At 53.7% G+C, this 15,503-nt stretch overlaps 1 protein-coding gene across 3 annotated transcripts in view; it reads right to left on the bottom strand.

Annotated features, from left to right (window-relative positions):
- The window catches only part of SH2B3 (SH2B adaptor protein 3), a 44,741-nt gene that overhangs the window by 3,617 nt on the left and 25,621 nt on the right, over window positions 1-15,503 (bottom strand). Inside the window, exons 1-6 of one of the 3 annotated variants that reach the window (XM_009181734.4) lie at window positions 12,947-14,107; window positions 1,094-1,195; window positions 915-1,006; window positions 728-822; window positions 402-616; window positions 134-305 (exon numbers count right to left, since the gene is read on the bottom strand). In XM_009181734.4, coding sequence (XP_009179998.1) covers window positions 134-305; window positions 402-616; window positions 728-822; window positions 915-1,006; window positions 1,094-1,195; window positions 12,947-13,072 — 802 coding nt within the window. In that variant the 5' untranslated portion in view covers window positions 13,073-14,107. Of the gene's footprint in view, window positions 1-133; window positions 306-401; window positions 617-727; window positions 826-914; window positions 1,007-1,093; window positions 1,196-12,946; window positions 14,108-15,503 lie in introns of those variants that run through there. The other 2 variants (XM_009181733.4, XM_003907164.5) reach the window with 2 other exon arrangements.

The following is a 15,503-nucleotide window of genomic DNA, read 5'->3' as shown; positions in this document are numbered from 1 at the left end:
GAGACCACACCATCAGTCTTAAGGCAAGTGCTGACAGGACACAGAACAAGATCCCTGTACCCTGTACCTTGTCTGCAGCAAGCCTCTACCCAGTGTCAGCCACCCCCTTTAGCAAAGGGCAGTAGGGTCAGACCTGGTGGCTGGGAGACGACTACCACGTAGCTGGAGAGCCGGACGTCACAGGCAGCGCCGCACTCGAGTGGAATGGGCGAGCGCTGGAAGTGGTGGAGCATGTCCACGACCGAGGGAAAGTGGAGGTGCTGCACACGGCACTGGCCCCGCTCGGTCAGCGACAGGCGCAGGTGCTGTGGGAGGAGAGGATGGTGGGCTCGGGCTGTCCCTCTAGGACCCTGAACTCCAGTGGAGAGGAGTGGCACGGTCCTGCCTGCCCCGCCCCATACCTTGGCTATCCCCTGAAAGTTGAAAGTGAGCACGTATTCCCCACGCCGCGTCTCGCTCTGCCGCACCAGGAACACTCCATGAGCATCAGGGCCCTGCAGCTGAACCAGCTGAGCTGCTTTCACTCTGGAGATGGGGCCATGGAACCAGGGGTAGCAGGACAGGAAATGGTCTGTCTTCTGGCAGGCTGGGTCCAGCAGCCCCCCAGGAGAAGCACCTGTTAGATTAAGATGGGTGATGGTGGTCGCAGGGGGCTGCCTTATGTCCTGAGCTGAGTCTAGGTTCCAGCATACCCAGAATACAATGGCCTAGCCATTGGTTTACTCACCTTGGTTAAGAGAATCTGTGCTGCCCCTTGGGGAGCTGGATGTGCTGGGCTCTAGGGCTGAGGGAATATGCATCTCTGCTTCTGTGCTCTCCAGCCTGCTGGAGAAGAGGCTGAGGTTAAGAATCTGGGCAGGTCAGGGGGTGGTAGCAGCAAAGGTCGTGCCAGGGACGAGGGCCTGGGACCTCACCCTCGGCCTGTGCACTCCCGGAGCTCAGCCATCCATGAATTCAGCTGCTGCTCATCTCCCACCTCAAAGATGATGTCTGTCCGGTCCTTCACCTGGCAGGAAGGAAGGGAACAGGGTTGGGTCTGATGTATGTGTATGTATTTGTATTGCCCCAGGGTGTGAAAAGCCTTGTCACTCACCTTCAGCACAAAGGTGTAGAGGTTGTCAGGCATCTCAAGGCGTGTGCACCGCCGGACCTCCTGGATGCTGGAGCAAGCTGCTTGTAGCTTGGGCCTTGAACTCTACGAGACCAAGATGGGGTACTCAGAGCTTGTTCCTGATGCTTTTTTTTCCAGCCAGGCCTGAGTTTGTCTATAGTCTCCCCAGGAGTCCCCCTTTTAGAGAGAGTATCCATGGTGTTGCTGTGCAGGCTCTGAGCCTGTAGTGAGTCCAGGGTGCCTTACCCTAGCCTCCTGAACGCCATTCACACTGAGGTCCTAAGCAGCGTGTGCTGGCAGAAGGCCAGCCCCTTGGACCTCGACCTGGGGACATTTCCACTCTGCCATGTGTCTGACATCCGTTTCTCTTCCCACTGGTGAGCAAAGAGCTCCCTGCCCAGCCAGGTGATGCCAGCTGCTGACCCTCTCATCACACCAAGCCCAAAAGGGGCAGAGCCTAGCATGGCTAGCCCAAGTTACAGCCACTGTAAAACCACAAAATCTTGGCCCTGGACCTTCCCAGGACACCCGGCACATAGGGCTGCAGGGTGGCTAGGAGTTGGCCACTGTTCCTTTGCTGGCAGGAACTCTGCTCCCAGGTCTTGACTGACCCTGCAGATGCTTCCTGTGCTGGGCACTCTGCAGCCAAGGAGCCAGCTGCTTCCGGTTGGGAATCTGCTCAGGAGGGGGTTTGCCCCTCCCCTTCCTCTTGTGATAAGACTGAAAAGATGACCAAAAGAAGAAAAGGGAGAAAGAGATGAAGTGAGGAATGGACAGAAGTGGTCCCACTGGTCCCCTTCCATTCAGGTGTTCCTGGAAAATACTATAGCCCCTAACAAACCAGGAGCAGGGGGATGGAAAGCAGAGGCGGGCCCAAAGGATGTTCCAGCCACCGTGGCTTCAGGTAATCCAACCTCCACCCAAGCCCAAAAGGGCACACCTTGGACTGGAGCTGCTAGTGCTATTAACCCCCAAAAGCTTAACCTTGCTTTAAACACAGAGGTAGCAGGTACCTCTGTTGGAAGGATCATGACCCAGTGGCCTGGCCACCTCCTTTATCCCTCTTCCCCACCTGCAGGGGAGTCAATGAACAGTGAGGTAAGAGGGCATCCTGGCAGGAGCAGGATGGCCACCTGGGCCCTCTCAGCAGGTCTCCTGGGAGCTCCCAGGCCTGCTCTGGTTGGCGGACACAACAGGCTGGAGGAGAGTAATGACTGCAGGAACGACCAACACTGGCCACAGCTTACTGCAGCCTCTCACTAGAAAGCTGCATGACTAGAACATTCCAACCTGAAGTGACCAGCACCAGCCAGGGCATTTTCACCTCCCACTCCCGGAGGTCCAGCAGCCAGGAAGGGGCAGGCAGAGTGAGGCCTCGCATGGCATCCACATGGGCACTGGACACAGTGCAGGGAGTGGGGCCTCTGTGCTCTTGCCCATTTTCACAGCTAGCCAGCCCTGCGGAGCCTTCATTTCCTGTCTGCAAGATGGGTAAGGTGCGAGTGGCCACTTCCTTCTGCTACTTTTCCAGTTGGCCCTGCCTGGCCTCCACCCTCCCCACTGGCTGCAGGCCTTAAGGATCACTGGCAGGATATAGGCCAGGCCTGGAGGGGAATGGACCTGGTCTCCCTTTCAGTTCCGCTCCAGGCGTAGTCCCCAGTATCAGTGCTGAGATTAACCAGCAGAGCTGCCGGTTTCACTCTGACTCTGGCCCCTGCAAGCCAGCTCCACCCCCAGCAGCTGAGGAACTGCTGAGCAGGCAGGCAGTGGTGAAAAGAGGATTCCCGTCCTCACCCATAGCCAGCCTGGCTGCCACCTGCCTGCTGGCTGAGCACAACCCAGGAGTTCTTCCCCGACTCCCCACAGCAGTCCGTGAGAGCCGCCCAGGCCTAGAGCCACAATCTCAACCCAAGCCTGCCAAGTATCAGAGCCCGGGTCTACCACTGAGCTACCCGGCGGTATGGGTATCCTATGCCAGAGGCTCCAGCCAGGTTGCAACATGTGGGCACACGGGGGCAGGACAATCCCTGCTGCAGCCGAAACCTCAGCCTGCACAGCCCAGGCTCTGGACTCTGGCCGCTGCAGGGAAGGACCACCAGATGCCCATCTGATTAAGCTATATGGGGGGATGGGTGATGGGGGAGCCAAGCTCAAGTCTGGGGGCTGTGTCAGCAGCTGTGGGGGATTGAGATTCCCTTCTCTCACGTGCCCGCTATTCCACCTCCCTCAAAAGTCAAGCCAGGCCAGCAACAGCTGCTCCCTGGACCCAGCTTAGGCCATACTGTGGTTGGGTGATCACAGTGGCCAAATCATTTCAGGTATTTGTGGTTTGAACAGAATGTCACCCACCACATCCTGCAGCATCTATTTCTAGGGAGCAAGTCTTCTCCATTTCCAGCATCCAAATAGATGGCTTCTGTTTGTTACGGCCACTGTGGCTCCAGTGGAAATAATCCATTTCTTTCTTTCTTCTGGCTGCTAGGAAGTCTCAAAGTCAAAGATGCAGGCCAGCTCTGACACTACTCCAACAGTAGGACTTGTATTTATTTCAACAGCTAACTTTATCCCAGATGTTACAGTTCTTTTACCCTCTAGAGTTTTTTGGTTTTGTTTTGTTTTGTTTTGTTTTTTGAGACAGAGTCTCAAGACTCTGTTGCCCAGGCTGGAATGCAGTGGCGTGATCTCGGCTCACTGCAACCTCCACCTCCTGAGTTCAAGCGATTCTCTTGCCTCAGCCTCCAGAGTAGCTGGGATTACAGGCGCCTGTCACCACACCCAGCTAATTTTTGTATTTTTGGTAGAGATGGGGTTTCACCATGTTGGTTGGCCAGGTTGGTCTCGAACTCCTGACATCAGGTGATCCGTCCGCCTTGGCCTCCCAAAGTGCTGGGATTTCAGGTGTGAGCCACCACACCAGGCCCTGCCCTCTAAGTTTTAAGATTCAGCCCTGACCCTGCCACTTCCTATGCAACCCTGAACAAGGGGTTCGGCTCTCCATTCCTTAGTTGTCATCTGTTAAGTCAGAGCTCATTTTTTCACAAGGTGAGCTAACACAAGCGAAAGGCCTGACTCGCACAGCTGTTAACAGGCTGGTGAGTAAAGCCTGCTTGGGTCCCACTACAGTACTGACAGCATGACAGTCCCCTCCGAGTGGCCCAGCCACAGGGTACACACCCAGCTTCTCTCAGCCTTACAGAACTATTGCTCCATTTTGTCACATGCTCCCTTACCATCCTGCAATAAATTCCACATAATATAACCAACCTATTACCCTAATTAATCACAAGACAGGGACAACAAAGGAATGTCACTTAGCCAAAATAAAATGTGCTTCAGTGCGACTGCAGACAACACGACCAACTACTCGGCTGCTTCTGAGCTGTGAAAAGAAGGCCAAGAACATAAGGGAGCCAAAGGGTGGGGGAGCCAGGAAAGCCAGCCAGGTTCCAGATCCACCCAGGGCCTACATGGAAATGCAGTCCCAGGCTCCCTTCAGACGGCCCTGTGCAATGATCAGTCCCCCTGCAAAGGTCTCTGAGCCACAGTCCCCTCATCTGAGAAGTGGAGATGAAACACTAGCCTCATGAGGGCACGCAGCTCTCCCTGACTCCCGCCTACCTGAGGATCCCTCTTTCTCCCACCTAGCTGTCCAGCCCACCCGGAGGGAATGTGACGGGCTGGAGGCAACAGACCCTTCTTCTCTAGGCCTCACTCACTTGCCCTCATGCTGTCACCTGGAAACTGTCTTGCTACCTACTGCCCCTTCCTGTGTGCTGAGGGACAGGGGACCTGCCTTGGCACAAACATTTATAGGGCCAGGATGGCCCTCCTAGAGTCTTCCGAGGTACTGGGCCACACCCCCACCCTGCCAGGTCCTCACAACCACCTTGAGTGGGGTCTGTTACTGGTTTTTCCCTCAGGCATTCAGCAGAGTGACTGGCCAGGCCCTCATGGAGCTTCCACCCTAGCAAGGGCTGAGACAGGCAAATGGGGGCAGGGCAGGGTTGCACACACCAGTCAAAGGCCAGAGCCCTGGTGGCATGACCATACCTGCGTGGAGAGCAAGGCTGATGGCACGGCCTCTGGTGAGATAGCAGGAAGAGGCACAGGTGAGGCTGCCACAGAAGCCACCATGGGGCTTCAGGGCTGTAGGAATCAGCTTGAGCTTTTTCTGAGGTCGGGAAGCTCATAACAGGAGCAGGCCTGCTGGCTGGCCCCCTCCTCCTGGGATGCTAGAGGGCAGGACACAGGACAGCATCTGACACATCCCAGCAGCAAGGGCCAGGCCCAGACCAGCATTGGGGAGAGACCGCCTTCCCCCGGGAACCCCCAGGCCACACTAGCTCCCTGGTGGTCCTATCTCCCCCAGGGCCTTTGAGCCCACGTTCATCTGTGTACAGCAGCAGTGGGACAGGCCTCAGTCAACCCTCCAGCACCAGCCATGCCTCTGCCACACCCATGCCCTCAAGGAGGCATCTGGCAGCCTGGGCCTAGCTCTGCCACTCACTACCTTTGAAACCTTGGGCAGGACATTAACTGGAGGTTCAGTTTGCTTTCAGTAATAGGGGGCCTGTAAGCAGGTCCTGTTAACCTTCTTACTGGAGGAGGAGGAGAAGAGGGTCTGAAAAGGCGCAGAGCAAATTCTAGATCCTGTCCTGGATGGCTGAATCCCTCACCCTAGCTCAGAACCTGAAGTGGATGCTGCCAGGATGGATGAATGAATGAATGAGCATTATTATGGAAAATACTTAATCCAAGCTTACTGTCTGGTATCAAAAAGTTAACCTACTTGGGAAGCTGAGGCAGGAAAACCGCTTGAACCTGGGAGACAGAGGTTGCAGTGAGCCGAGATCATGCCACTGTACTCTAGACTGGTCGACAGAGTGAGACCCTGTCTTAAAAAAACAAAAGATGCCTTGCCTCCTTCCAAAAATGATTTTAGTCAGGTTGGAGACACCCAGAAAGAGCCGGGAGGGAGACAGCTGCTATAAGACAGACGAGTCCCTCTTGCCACAGACTTGTCTCTGAGCTTCCTGGCAGCCAATGCAAAGAAGGATTACTCCGAGAAAGGACAGTCATTTTTGGACAGAGAATGCTGCTGCTTAGCTCCATTAAAGACTCTGAGAAGTCCTGCAGCAGAGAAACCTATTGAACCCATACATTACCCAAACTTTGACCGCTTTCGTAGACCTTATTACCATCCCAAGGTAATAAGGGATTTAGGTGAGGAAGGTCCTCACCTTGCAAACTCTCCCTAAACATGGTGCCTCTCAGCCATCCTCTGGGCAGCATCAAGACTGAGCCTAGTTGCTAAAAGCCACCCAGTATCCTGCCCAGAAATACCTCAGGGCTGCAGAACCACCATGCAGCAATTCCACCACCCTGAGGTTTGGGACAGTCAGTCCTGCGCTTGAGTCCCAACTCTGCCTTCTCTTCCATAGATAAGTGACTTACCTCTCCTAGCCTCAGTCTCCAGTGTTTTTTTGTTTGTTTGTTTGTTTGTTTTTAAGAGATAGGGTCTTGCTCTGTGGCCCAGGCTGACTCACTGCAGCCTCAAACTCCTGGGGGCTCAGGTGAGCCTCCTGCCTTGGCCTCTTAGGTAGCTGGGATTACAGACACATGCCACCACACGTGGCTGATTATTTTTTTGGAGAGAGAGAGAGGATCTCACTATGTTGTCCAGGCTGGTCTCAAACTCCTGGCTCAAGTGATCCTTCTGCCTCGGCCTCCCAAAGTGAGTCTCCATGCATATGTGTGTGTGTGTTTTGTTTTTGAGGCAGGGTCCCTCTCTGGGGTGTGTGTGTGTGTGTGTGTGATTTTTGAGGCAGGGTCCCTCTCTGTTGCCCAGGCTAGAGTATAGTGGCGCATACTGGCTCACTGCAGCCTTGATCTCCTGGGCTCAAGCAAGAGTCTGCATTTTCTAAGGTGGGATAATAATGCCACTAACCTCCCCTGAGAATATGAGCATAGTGTGTGCAAAAGAGTTCCTGGGGGGTATGGAAGGCTATCAGGGGGATGGTAGGGCAGGGAGGAGCACAGGGCCTTAGGAGCTCAGCCTTAGGAGAGACTTGGGAGCAAGAAGGCCCCTCCCTGCGCAGCCCTCCTGAGTTGTCACTGCCCTGCTCCCATGCACCAGAGGCTCAAGAAGGCCTCCCTCCTCCTTTTTCATCTTTGGGTCTTGGCCAGGCACAGAGTAAGGGGCAATAGTGTTTGCTGAATATTCTACAAAGTGGAGATGGTGGAGGAGAAGGCATTGGAGGTTAAGGGAATAGCAAGAGCCAACACCCGGCGGGCAGAAGGCACAGCCCCAGGCTAGAAGACAGCAGGGGCTTGACTGTGGCTGGAAATGACGCTCACAGACCCCACATCGCCCTTTAGTGAGTATCTGATGTGTGCCGGGCATTGGAACTTGGGTGACCCGCCAGCAGTTTCCAGATTGTGGAATTCACAGGCCGGCAACATTTCAAGTTTTCCAAGAGGAAGTCACAGAAATGAGTATCACACCATCAAGGAAAGGACACCACGAAACCAAGTAGGAAGGTCATGGTTCCAGAGCAAAGGACAATCCTGGGCATCATGGTCAGTGAGATTTACGAAGGAAAAGCCTCACAACCCTGCCCCAGGCCATCTCTGTGCGAGCAGTGTGTGTGTGAGCCTCACGTGGCCCTCCTGTGCCTTCACCCACTTCACAGATGAGAAGGCTCAGAGACCTTCAAGCGGGAGTGAACACAGCACAGGATGCTTCTATGACCTGCTGGCACATGACATCTGGAAGGGAACCTGGAATCTGCATTTTAACATGGGTGGCTTCTGAGCTGGCTGGGGTCTGAAGGAGGTCAAGAGAACTGGGCAGGGAGGCCTCTGTCCCCCATTTTCCCCCAGATGACAGGGAGCCACAGAAGACTTGCAGGAGGGGAGGCAGGACCCATCTCTCAAAGGCAGAAAGTGGTGGATGCTGGGAGCCGAGCAGCCAGGATTCCAGTCCCAGACAACCACTGGGGGAAAAGGGTATTCACAAGGACTCCCAGTGAGGAGAGAGGAACCAGGCTAGAAAACAGTGTGACACCTGGGCCCCCTGGGAATTGGACAGCATCAAAAACGCATCAGTCCCATCAGACTATGCCCAAGTCTGTCCAGAATTAACTATTTCCACCTGCAGCACACTGTTCCAGCCTCCCCTCCTCTGCTCAAAACTCCCCTGCGGCTACAGGAGGCTGAAGCAGCGAGGTCAAGGCTGCCGTGAACTATGATGGTGCCACTGCACTCCAGCCTGGACAACAGAGCAAAATCCCATCTCAAAAAACTCCTGGCCAGGCGCAATGGCTCACGCTTGTAATCCCAACACTTTGGGAGGCCGAGGCGGGCAGATCACAACGTCAGGAGTTCAAGACCAGCCTGGCCAATATGGTGAAACGCTGTCTCTATTAAAAATACAAAAATTAGGCCAGGTGCTGTGGCTCACGCCTGTAATCCCAGTACTTTGGAAGGCCGAGGCAGGCCGATCACCTGAGGTCAGGAGTTATACACCAGCCTGACCAACATGGGGAAACTCTGTGTCTACTAAAAATACAAAATTAGCCAGGTGTGGTGGCACATGCCTGTAATCCCAGCTGCTTGGGAGGCTGAGGCAGGAGAATCGCTTGAACCCAGGAGGCAGAGGTTGCTGTGAGCCAAGATCATGCCATTGCCCTCCAGCCTGGGCAACAAATGTGAAACTCCATCTCAAAGAAAAATATATATATACAAAAATTAGTCGGGCATGGTGGCAGGTGCCTGTAGTTCCAGCTACTTGGGAGGCTGAGGCAGGAGAATCACTTGAACCCGGGAGGCAGAGGTTGCAGTGAGCCAAGATCGCACCACTGCACTGCACTGCAGCCTGGGCAACAGAGCAAGAGTGTCTCAAAAAAGAAAAAAACAAACTCCCCTGTGGTCCCCATCTGAGAGACCCCCGTTACCTCCTCAGCCTCTTGGGCCTCCCTCCCTCCCTCGCTCTGATCCAGCCACACTGGCCTCCACTCTTCTTCAGTGTACCAAGGGTGCTCAGGGCCTGTGCATCTGCTGTGCCCTCAGAGAGGCAACTCCCCCCACAGCTTCACAAACATGACTGCTGCTCAAAGTGTCATCTCCTCAGGGAGGCCCTCACTGACCACAGTATCTAAATCCCCAGTCGCAGAAGCCCCTTAACTTCCTTCCCTGCCTGTTGTCCTATGAGCTAGTCTTGCACATTCCTTGATGCAGGTCTCTACCGTGACTTGGCTTTGCTCACATGGTGTCCTTGGCCACAAGCCAGTGCCTGCTAGGTGGTGGGTGCTCAACATTAATCATAGGCCTTTTGCTGGCCAAGCATCCTTTGTGCTGGGTAATGGGGGGCATAGGGGATGATGGCCCCTACTGCCATCCCCCACTCCAGCCAGTGAAGACCATGAGTGATAGGGATGCTACAAGCCAGTGCTATCAGGGCTGGGGTGGGCCTCCCAGGACCCCTCCAGCTGGCCGGGGAAGAAGGCAGGCTGAAAGGCAGGTGCAGGGGTGTCAGCCCCCTGACCTCCCTGCAAGGGCACCATCAGGAGCCCCCATACTACAGACTCTGGGAGGCAAAATCACGCAGTACCCCAGCCACAGGGAAGAGCCAAGTGGAGCCAGGGCTCCAACCCTCATCTGCCCACCTCCAGCCCCAACACCCCCAACACCTGGTCTCCCTCCAGCCGCCTTCCCACCCACACCTTCTCCCGCCGCCCAGCCCCTGCATTTGTGATGCTCTGTCTGACCCAAACTGCATGTCCCAGCAGAGAAAACCTCCCCTCCTCCAGGGAGCCTTCCCTGACCACTAAGTCATGGTTAGTGCAATTCCTGTGCCTCTCCCTCAGCACTGAGCTTATCGGACCGGCCATGGTTTCCTGATGACGCAGCTGCCTCCACCATCTGACTGCGAGAGTCCGTCTCAGGGTTGGAGTGGGCACCAAACCTTGCTCCCAGCTGAGGCCCAGCCCTGGGGCAGGCCCAGAGGAGGTACTTGGAGGGTTTGCCAGGTGGGTGGATGGATGAGCACTTGAGTAGGTACCTGGGACCCCCAAGCTCTCAAGTGCCTGGGAAGCAGAGGGAGGTATGGGGTGTGACGGGTGATCTCAGCCCCCTTTTCCCCAGCTCCTTGGGGGGCAAACTGAAGGCAGTGAGCCAGTTCCAGCGACTGAATCAGTGTGAGAACTATAGGCCACAGAGCGCTTCTCTGCTATGCCCCCAGCAGGACCCCAAGCCCAGCCCCTCCTTCATAGACCCTTCAAATGCTGGACCCCAATCAAATCACTTTGGCCCGCTGGGTTTCAGTTTCCTCACCTGTAAAATGGAGATGATAATGGAACCCAGTCCTTGGATGTGTGCAAGTGGAGCCTGCTTGCTGCCCTCAACATCCAGTGGGCCCAGTCCACAGGGCAGCGGCTTGTAGACCCCCACCTCCCTGTTCATTATGGGCTAGATCCCCCCTTGGTCTGCACCCTGCTGCCTCAGGCCCCCTCTCCCCACAGAGGAGGAGGAAAGAGAAGGGAGAAGCTTCCAGAAAAGCCACATGGGTCAAGTCAGCTTTCCCCCTTTCCTGGCAAGAGCCCCTGGTACCAGAAACAGAAACCTCCCCCTACTTCCCAGACATCTGAGGGCTTTGGGGGTCCCAGGCCCCCACCCAAGTGCTCATCCATCCATCACTCGGCAAATCCTCCAAGCATCTCCTCTGGGCCCAACCCAGGGCTGGGCCCACCCCAACCCTGAGAGGAATTCTCCCAGTCAGATGGTGGAGGCAGACACAGACACAGTGAGTGTGACACCCCCAAATACAGAAGCCCTGTTGAGAGTCAGATCCCCCCTCCAGGCAGGTGGCACCCCAGCTCACACTCAGTGAGTGTGGTGTGGGCAACAGGACACACACCAGCCTGCTTTTCGTGTGTGTGTGTGTGTGTGTGGCGGGAGGGGGATAGGGGTAGTGATTAGCCAGAGATGCTGGGATAGACAGGACTTGACCTGTCTAAAACCCCACCCAGAGTGAATTCCCCCTCAGTTCCCATCACCGTCTTTCTGCATAGAATCACAGGGACACAGACACAAAGACCCCTCTCAGAGAGACAGCGACCACCCCCACCCACCCCAACACAGAATCATGATGGCAAGGACACAGAGCCCCTTTCAGAAGCTAGAGTGGCCTCCCTACAGCGACAGACACCCAGAGGAAGACCTTCATGCAGGGAAAGACAGCCCCCACCACACCTGCTTCCAGACCAGCCCAGAGTCCCCAGCAGCGACATGGTCCCCTCCTCAGATGTGGGTGCTGACTCCACCAGGTGGTCAAGGGTGGAGGGGCCAGTTACACATGGCCCCTGCAGCCTGCTGTGAGGATGGCGGGACACTTCCGCTCTTGGGTCTGCCATGGTGGGGCTATGCACAAGGCCTGGGAGCAGTGGCTTATGAGGGATGATGCCTGGAAAGCCCTACACTCCCCGCCCCGCAGTGGGCCCCTTCCCCATCGCTCATCCCAGTACATGGACAGGAAGTCCAGGCCCCATCCAGCCCACTTGGGAGGAATGTCCTGGGATGGGCCTTGCAGGAGGCAGGATGGAAGGAGGGGAGCCACACTCCCAGGGCCTTTTCCCTCCACACCTTCACTCAAGCTGTACCCTCCGCACAGGGCACCATTCTGGCCAAACCGCTGGGCTTTCAAGTGCCAAATAAGGACAAATAACTGTCAGGCACCGGGAGCTGTGCTACAGTGACAGCCAGCGGGCCAGCACACGGCACAGGGCATGCAGCGGCTTCCATCCACCCGCCCTGTCCCCAGCAGGCCTGAGCCACTTCTGAAGACAGGATGGCATCTCTGGGCAGCACTCAGCTCCATACACAGCAGAGCCACCAGACCCCACTCCAGGCCTGGTCCCAGTGCACCTCCCCTGCTGCATGCCAGCTGCCATCAGCCCACACCTCGCACGACCACATCCTGCTCCCAGCTGTCCCCGTAGGAATCCTTCCTACCCCCACTGTGGCCAGTCTGGCTAAGCCCAGCACCCCTGCCCTTGGCCACACCTTTTTCAGGTGATGCCTTCTGCTCCTGGCCACCACAAGGCCATGGATGCCCCAAATTATGAGTGCCAGGCTGTGCTGGCCTCCAGACAGAAGGGAGAGCAAGCAGCTTCCTTGGCAGGGAGGGGGCGAACCCGGCTCCCTGCAGTGGGTGGGGGTTGTTCACGCCTGTAATGAGCACTTTGGGAGGTCAAGATGGGGAGATCACTTGAGGTCAGGAGTTCGAGACCAGCCTGGCCAACACGGTGAAACCCTGTCTCTACTAAAAACTCAAAAATTAGCCGGGCGTGGTGGCGCATGTGCAGTCCCAGCTACTCAGGAGGCTGAGGCACGGGAATCACCTGAACCTGGGCGGCGGAAGTTGCAGTGAGCCGAGATTGTGCTGCTGCACTCCAGCCTGGGCTACTTCAACACGCCCTCTCAAAAACAAATAAAAACCACCAGTGAGGACCGCAGCCAGGCCCCGCATCTGTGATGATCACTGACAGTATCATGAGGCCCCAGGGCTGGGTCTGTTGTAGCACACACCAGCGGGGCCAGGTCTCCAGGCTTGAATGGGGCACTGATGGCCCAGCCCCCTGCCACAAAGCCAGGACCAGCTCGGGGAAGCCCCGGCCAAGCATATGCTCTGTGCCGGGTGTGGGTGGAAAAAGATGTGGTTAAGAAACAACAAAAAACCTCTGTCGCCCATCTCTGGTGGGGGGAGTGCACCAGAGGAGAGGGGACTCGTCACCACCAAGATCCCCAAAGCCCCAGACGACGGTAGCGACTGCCTGCCTTCGAAGAACGATGATTCAGAAGAAGAGGTGAGAGCAAGGGCTTCTGGGGCGGAGGGGCTCCCAGCCAGCTGGCACAGCCAGGCCACGTCCTCCTCCAGCCACGGCACAGCACCAGGAATCCCATGTCCTTCTGAGCTCTACCTGGTATAGACTCTCATTACTGTCATTTTAGCTCCTATTTACTGAGCGCTTACCATGTTAACAGGCCTTGACACACAGCTTCTCACTGACATCACAAAACAACAGGAAATCACACCAGCCACACATAACAAAAGCCAGCTGGATTAAATAATTAAAAGTGAAAAAGGAAACCAAGACAGAACTAGAATAAAACCTAAGTAATTATTTATCTGATCCTGGGTGGGGAAAGGCCTTTTTAAGGTTTTTTTTTAAAAAAAAAAAAAAAAAGAATAAAACCATAAAGGAAAAGATCACTGGATTTTACTGCCTGGAACTTGCAAACCCCCATAGGTCAAGAAATGCAGGAACAAAATTGAGAAGTCAAATTGGAAACCAGGGAAATGTTTGCAACACGGGACAGAGCTAATATCCATGCCACGTAGTGTTCACAAATCAAGAAAAAAGCAGGCAGTGCAGGAGACAAACATGCTGAGTAAATAGTCTGATGAATCACAAGAAATGTGTATGACCAAGGAACAGAAGAGAAACAGTCGAACTCCACGGGGACAGAAAGATCAATGGTTGCCAGGGGCTGCAGGCAGGGCATTTTGGGACTGAGTGCTCCGAGTTTTTTTTCTAGGGTGATAGAAACGTTCTGGATGAGATAGTGGTGATCATTGCACAATTGCTTAAATATACTAAAAGCCAATGCATTGTACACTTTAAACAAGTGAATTTTATGGTATATGAATATCTCAACTTTTAACAAAGAGAAATGGTCATACTTAGGATAAGATAACCACTTTTCATCCAGAAGGTGGCAAAGGTTTTTAAAATAATACCCAGTGCTGGCACCACTGGTGATGAGAAGATATATGAGTATAAACTTTCTGGAAGCCTACTCGAAAATAATGTATCAAAAGAACAAGAAATGGCTATTAGGCAGATGAAAAGATACTCAAAACCATTTTCCATTGGGGAGATGCAAATCAAAACCACACTGAGGCTAAACCCGGTAGCTCACACCTGTAATCCCAGCATTTTGGGAGGCTGAGGTGGGAGGATTGCGTGAGTCCAGGTGTTCGAGATCAGCCTGGGAAATATGGTGAAACCCCAGCTCTTCAAAACACAAAAGCAAAACAAAACAAAAAACCACATCAGCGTAGTGTAGTGAAAAACAAAAATTAGCTGAGTGTGGTGGTGTGTGCCTATAATCCTAGCTACTCAAGAGGCTGAGGTGGGAGGATCACTTGAGCCCAAGAGTTTGAGGCTGCAGTGAGCTGAGATAGTGCCGCTACACTCCAGCCTGTGTGACAGAACAAGACCCCATTTAATAAAAAAACAAACAAACAAAAAAACACCACACTGAGCTATTACTTCACACCCTTTAAGATGGCTAGGATGGCTATAATCAAGAAGACAGACAACAACAAATGTTGGCAAGGACGTGGAGAAATTGGAGTCCTCATGAAATGACGATGGGAATATAAAATGGTGCAGCTGCTTCAGAAAACAGGTTGGCAATCATATTTTATATATAGTCATATTTATTGTGTATATATATATAGACACACACACACACACACACACATATATATATATAAATTTTTTTTTTTTTTTGAGTCAGAGTCTCATTCCAGCCCAGGCTGGAGTGCAATGGCACAATCTTGGCTCGCTGCAGCCTCCGCCTCCTGGGTTCAAGTGATTATTCTGCCTCAGCCTCTGAGTAACTGGGATTAAAGGCATCCACCACCACGCCCCGCTAATTTTTGTATTTGTAGTAGAGACAGGGTTTCACCATGTTGGCCAGGCTGGTCTCGAACTCCTGACATCAAGTGATTCACCTACCTTAGCCTCCCAAAGTGCTGGGATTACCGGTGTGAGCCACCCCGCCCAGCCCAATGTAATTAAACATAGAATTACTATATGCCCCAGCAATTCCACTCCCAAGAGAAATGAAAACACAGATCCATACAAAAACTTGTCCGCAAATGTTCATAGCAGCATTATTCATAACAGCCAGAAAGTGGAGATAACCTGATGTCTATCAGGTGATAAATAAGCAAAATGTGGCAAGTCCATACAATGGAGTATTTTTCAGCCATAAAAAGGAACAAAGTACATGCTATAACCTATAACCTCAGTGAACCTCGACAACATGATGCTAAGTGAAGGAAGCCAGACACAAAAGGCTGCATAGTCTATGATTCCATGTATGTGAAATGTCCAGAATAGGCAAATCCCCGGAGACAGAAAGGAGATGGCTGGTTGCCAGGGGCTGGGGAGGGAGGTACGGGGAGTGACTGTTCATGGGCACAAGGTTTCCTTTTTTGATGATGAAAATGTTCTAAAATTAGATTATGGTGAGGGTTGCACAACTCTATAAATATACTAAAAACCAATGAATTACATGCTTTACACAAGCGAATTTTATG

The sequence above is a fragment of the Papio anubis genome, chromosome 9 (assembly GCF_008728515.1).
Source record: "Papio anubis isolate 15944 chromosome 9, Panubis1.0, whole genome shotgun sequence".
NCBI classification, from domain to species: Eukaryota; Metazoa; Chordata; class Mammalia; order Primates; family Cercopithecidae; genus Papio; species Papio anubis.
The sequence above is the reverse complement of the archived record's forward strand: the minus strand, read 5'-3'. Positions and strand labels throughout refer to the sequence as shown.